Source organism: Teleopsis dalmanni, chromosome 1 (genome assembly GCF_002237135.1).
Source record: "Teleopsis dalmanni isolate 2A chromosome 1, ASM223713v2, whole genome shotgun sequence".
Taxonomy (NCBI): Eukaryota; Metazoa; Arthropoda; class Insecta; order Diptera; family Diopsidae; genus Teleopsis; species Teleopsis dalmanni.
The window spans coordinates 63752163-63757325 of NC_051846.1; the positions used below are offsets into that span (position 1 = coordinate 63752163).

General features: G+C 30.0%; 2 protein-coding genes across 2 annotated transcripts; one reads left to right on the forward strand and one right to left on the reverse strand.

Moving 5' to 3' along the window:
• Window positions 1-1557: 1557 nt before the first annotated feature.
• LOC119669646 lies at window positions 1558-2844 on the reverse strand. Its single transcript, XM_038079631.1, has 2 exons — window positions 2577-2844; window positions 1558-2505 (listed from the first exon to the last, which is right to left on the reverse strand). Exons 1-2 carry the CDS (start codon window positions 2661-2663, stop codon window positions 1876-1878), a joined length of 717 nt encoding a protein of 238 aa, XP_037935559.1. The 5' UTR covers window positions 2664-2844; the 3' UTR covers window positions 1558-1875.
• Window positions 2845-3477: 633 nt separating this feature from the next.
• Window positions 3478-4329, forward strand: LOC119682771 (MORN repeat-containing protein 5-like). Its single transcript, XM_038096282.1, has one exon. It carries the CDS (start codon window positions 3478-3480, stop codon window positions 4327-4329), a length of 852 nt encoding a protein of 283 aa, XP_037952210.1.
• Window positions 4330-5163: the final 834 nt, after the last annotated feature.

A 5163-nucleotide genomic window follows, 5' to 3' on the forward strand; every position in this document is an offset into this window, starting at 1 on the left:
TATTGGTAGCTTCCCAGCATACTTTACCGATACTTCGTGATTAATAAAAATAAATGTTCTGAGCCATTCAATAATTGGCAAAAACTAACTATAATTGTTTAACAGGCGTTAAGAACGAAGAGCAATAAAATCTAGAATTTCTTCTTTAACAACAAAATACACTAACACGAGATAGATATATAATTATTATAACTTCCATGTGTGAAGTCGTACCCAATCATATTTGAGCTCTAATTAATATAATTTTCTTTAAAATGCACTTACTATACATAAATTCAAACATACAATGACAGATACAAACTTATAGATCTCTAATTTCAAAACAGAAATAAGGAATAAAAATACGTGTTTATGGTAGAAATGTTATTAAAGTTACTGATTCCCTAGTCTTTTATAATTTATTTATAATATTCTTAATATTATATGACTGAGCTATGTCTTAGGTGGAAGAAATGAGTAAACTATACATCATACATATTATTGTATATTACAGTAAAGAATCAAAAATGTAGGAAGGCAAGTGTATAGTTTATACTTGCTTAACAAGGAATATTTAAGAGTTATAGACTTTCTTGTATATACATAGAACTGCCGCTCAATGAATATTTCTTAAAGAAATAGAGACGTACTTGTACCACTATTAAACCTAATGTATGTCGATCTTTAAAAATATTTTCGAAGAAATGGATGAAATGGCTTCAAAGAAGTTTTACATACACATCATGATTACTGGATGCATCCACTATTTTCAAGTAAAATCGGTGTTGCTTCTTGTATGACATTCAGTTTCACTTAACAGCCCGCATACAAGTTACATGGTTGCCATAAGGACAACCTCTTCAAAGATTATTGGAAAAATTAGTTGTACTCCAAATATCGATTCGATTACTCAAATTTGATGAGGTTTTCCAATAACCAAGCACTTTCCAAATGAATGTTTTTATTACAAGTTTCATGCTTTGTTTGGCTTTATAGAAAATTATGAATACAAAATATTTATTCTCTTTAAACTCACTTACTAAGTTTCAATTTTATGGTACTTATTTGATCATTAGTAAAACATTTCAATTTTCTTATATTTATACATACCATGTTCATACGAAAATTTCTGGGTTTAAACAATTAAAATAGTGTATACTATAAAAACATATATCTGGTAACAATTTCTGCTATCCTGGATCCTGCATCAATTGAATTCCAGAAATTTTAGAAGTATTTTTGGAAATGAAGATGATCACAATGAAAAGGAACAAGTGTTCTCAAAAACAGAAATTTTAAATATAAAAAATTCATTGATGAATGGTTATTCATAAATCAAATCTGTTATTGCTTGTTTATGAAAAGACAGTTCTCCATAAATATGATTACAAGTAATTGATTGTTATTGCTACGATATTATCAGTAAAATAATACCGAATGAGTCTTAGAAGATCACATTCTCCATAGAAAAATTTTATAGTTCGACTTTGCCACAGCTATATTTTCTTATCTCCTGTTTCTATATCTGCTAATTTCTGATAAAAGCATGCAGTTGTACATTTGCGTATATTGATAAATACGTGCCTATTAGTATTATAGGTATAATTTTTTATTAATAAATTTTTTATCACCAAGCGATCGATGTACACATGTAAGAAACTAACTTTCTTATGTTAACGGCCTGACACTGAATGTTAAAACTCAGTTATTAAATACCAGGATATCAAAATGTATTTCACCTAAAATAGTTTGAGTAAAAAATTGGTGAGGATTAAAGCTATAGACCTAATCTTTCACTTCTTTATACATACAGTTATAAATACACTACTGTTACATAATAAAACTACGCTATACAAAAAAAATTCAGTTCCTGTTATAAAATCATTTGTAAAAATGCTATGGCCTCTGACGTATTAGTGACTGATCATAAGAACCTACACTGTCAAAAATAGGTATGTCTTTTGCAATTCTAGTATTTAGTAATATATCGCTTATTCTGACATCTTCATCACAAATACTAGAAGACGAAATAGTGGACCAAGAGTGTTCATCCTCGTGTTTAATTCTAGTCATCGGCTTCTTATCGGCTTCACATGGGCATTCGTATTCAGGATTGATTATAGCCAATTCCATTCTATTTAATCTAAGTATTTTTTCACAGTCCTCCTCGTCAGGTATCACCAACTCCAAATCATCACTTACCCGACATTGTTTTAAAATCGACTTAACTTCTCTGCGGTCACATACGAAACGATGAAAAGTTAAAGGTTGTTTTCTATTTACTATGAAACCAGTTTCGCGATTATAAAATCCTTCACCAGCATCAATTGTATCATCAGGTAATATTTTTGTGTCTTCTGTTACTGTAAGTAAAGGGTTTGGTGCAATTGGTTGTGGACCATCAAGTAGTTCCCTGGGGTATAGGCGATTATTACGAGTTAAATATTTCCAGTTACCAGTGATAATGTCATGCTTCCGAACATGGCAGTTGAAACGTAATCCATCTTCAAATTCCATTTCTTCAATCTTTATAAGGCGACCGAAATCAAATATTACCTTGAATTTCATTTTATAGGGAGCGGCAAGATAGTACTCACCAACACCGTGAAAGACACCCTTTCGAAAATGCCCTTGATAAGTACTTCCATCTGGAAACGTATAATAACCATAACCATCCATGTCATTGGTAGCGGTATTATAAATGCCTTGATAGTAACTGCCTGTAATGAAACCTTTGTTTTGTTCCATTTTGCTGGAGAATTGGTAAATTTCCGATATTTATAATAAATTAGATACAAAATATATATATCGATAAAATTGGATTCAAATGCTTTCCTAACTTTTAATAAAAAGTTAAAGTTTTAACTTTTGTGTAATGTTTTTTATAAGAAATAAATAAAATGAAATACAGTGGTAATATGATATTATTTTTGTATTAATTCATTTTAAAAAAAAACTATGTTATAACAATTAATAATTATTAATGAGTTCCAGAAATTATTTATCGGAAAAGACGACGACATTTGACATTTGATCACATTATGGATGCATTTTTTTCTAAATAATTCATTGAATGACTTCAATAGTTCCATCTCTCAATTAGATATCTATTAGATATGAGATGTATTATTAAATACGCACATAAATTGTAAATGTTTTGCTTAGAATATGTGAGTAACAATGTGAAACAAAAATTTAAGCTCTATAATTGACCATTACTGATATATGCTATTAGTCCAGATATGAAATCAGGTTTACTTGGTAAACAAAAATGATCTTTTTCTTTCTAACCAATTTTCACATCATATTATCACTGAATTACATTTCATTCATATTCATATATTGTATTAATTGTTATTAAGAACGTTGTATAAAAAATATGTATTTGTCTTATCAAAAATCGACAACATTTAGGAATTGAAATATTTTTTTTTTTTGAATGTTTCCGTCTTATTTAATTTATTTTAAATATTTGTCGCTAAACAACTCACAGCCAAAATGAACCAAAACCGAAGTTTCATCACCGGCAGTTACTATGAAGGTATTTACAATACCACTACTAATAATATGGAATATTATGGACGTTACACATTCCCAGATGGAAGTACTTACCTAGGGTATTTTCATAGGGGCGTCTTTCACGGTTCTGGAATATTCGAACTATCCGCTCCCTATAAAATGAAATTCAAGGTAATATTTGATTTAGGTCGCCTTGTAAACGTTGAAAAATTTGTATTTCCCGATGGATTGTGTTTTAAGCGCAATATTAAGAAATGCGGCGTTGCCCTCAATGACTGGGTATATTTAACTCGTAGTAATCGTCTATACCCTAGTGAATTACTTACAGGTGCACAACCGGTTGGACCTAATTCTTTACTTACATTAACAGAAGATCCAGAAATAATACCTGATGAAAAAATTGATGCTGGTGAAGGATTTTATAATCCACAATCTCGTTTTATAGTAGATAGAAAAACACCTTTAGTTCATAACCGCTTCGTATGTGACCCTAAAGAAGTAAAGTGGATTGAAAAACTGTGTCGTGTAAGTGATGATTTGGAGTTGGTACTACCTGATGAGGAGGACTGTGAAAAAATACTTAGATTAAATAGAAGGGAACTGGCTATAATCAATTCGGAATATGAATGCCCATGTGAAGCTGATAAGAAGCCGATGACTAGAGTTAAACACGAGGATGAACACTCTTGGTCTACTATTTCGCCTTCTAGTATTTGTGATGAAGATGTCAGAATTAGTGATATTATGTCGAAATCTAAGTTTAGACAATTCATGAGCAAGTTCAGTTTTATGGATGTTAGTAGCCATTCATTAATAGATCAGCTAATGTAGTAGACAATTATATATTAAAATCTATTTTGTAATGGACATTGAATATATTTTATAAAAAAACAAATTTATATTGATAATAAATGGAGCAAAAGTTCTTACTATTTTTACTAACCATTTTCATCACATAGTATCGGTATTCACAAATTTTTCCTTTCTCCTATATTTAAATTCTAAGAAAATTTATATCTTGCGTTTGCAGTGAGCTGTCAAGTTAGAAGCAGAGCGAGAACTATTACAACAGATTTTAGATGTACATATGTATTAAAAAGTTGTACGAATCTGTACTATCTTCTCTGGTCTCCAATTCCAGGGGCTTGTATTATTGATTGTTTATTCACATTTATATGCTTATGAGGATTAGAATTTTACACTCGAAAACACTAAGTATTTAATTAATTTCTTCCCCTTCATAGCACAGTGTTGTTCATTTTTTACTAAAACATCATTATTTTAAAGTAACTGTGACGTCCTGAAATCATTATTCACCCTCAGCCGTTTCTATTGAAATCTGTTACTTATAGATATCTAAATGGAAATGTTGAAAATACAATTTCATTGATATGTTGGTTTCATTGCATTAGCGATGACATATTTCAACAATATCTGAACGAGTCAGTATTTCAATATCTATCAACATATATATCAATGTATATATCAATATCAATATTTATATTTTGAGCCTTGGCAACACTGATTGTTGTCAGATGTCGTCTGACGTTTCCACACATACGAAAGTTTGACATTATTTAACATAACCTACCTTAGACTTTTTGCAAAAGAACGTTATTTGTGTTATTACAGTGATTATTTACAATGTAAATTGAGTGTTTGCTA

Excerpts from the sequence above, each read along its gene's own strand:
- LOC119669646 (XM_038079631.1), bottom strand. The coding sequence starts at position 2,663 with ATGACATGGATGGTTATGGTTATTATACGTTTCCAGATGGAAGTACTT. Across the intron at positions 2,506-2,576 it reads GGGTGTCTTTCACGGTGTTG|ATTGAAGAAATGGAATTTGA; the intron begins GTGAGTACTATC and ends CGCCTTATAAAG.
- LOC119682771 (XM_038096282.1), top strand. The coding sequence starts at position 3,478 with ATGAACCAAAACCGAAGTTTCATCACCGGCAGTTACTATGAAGGTATT.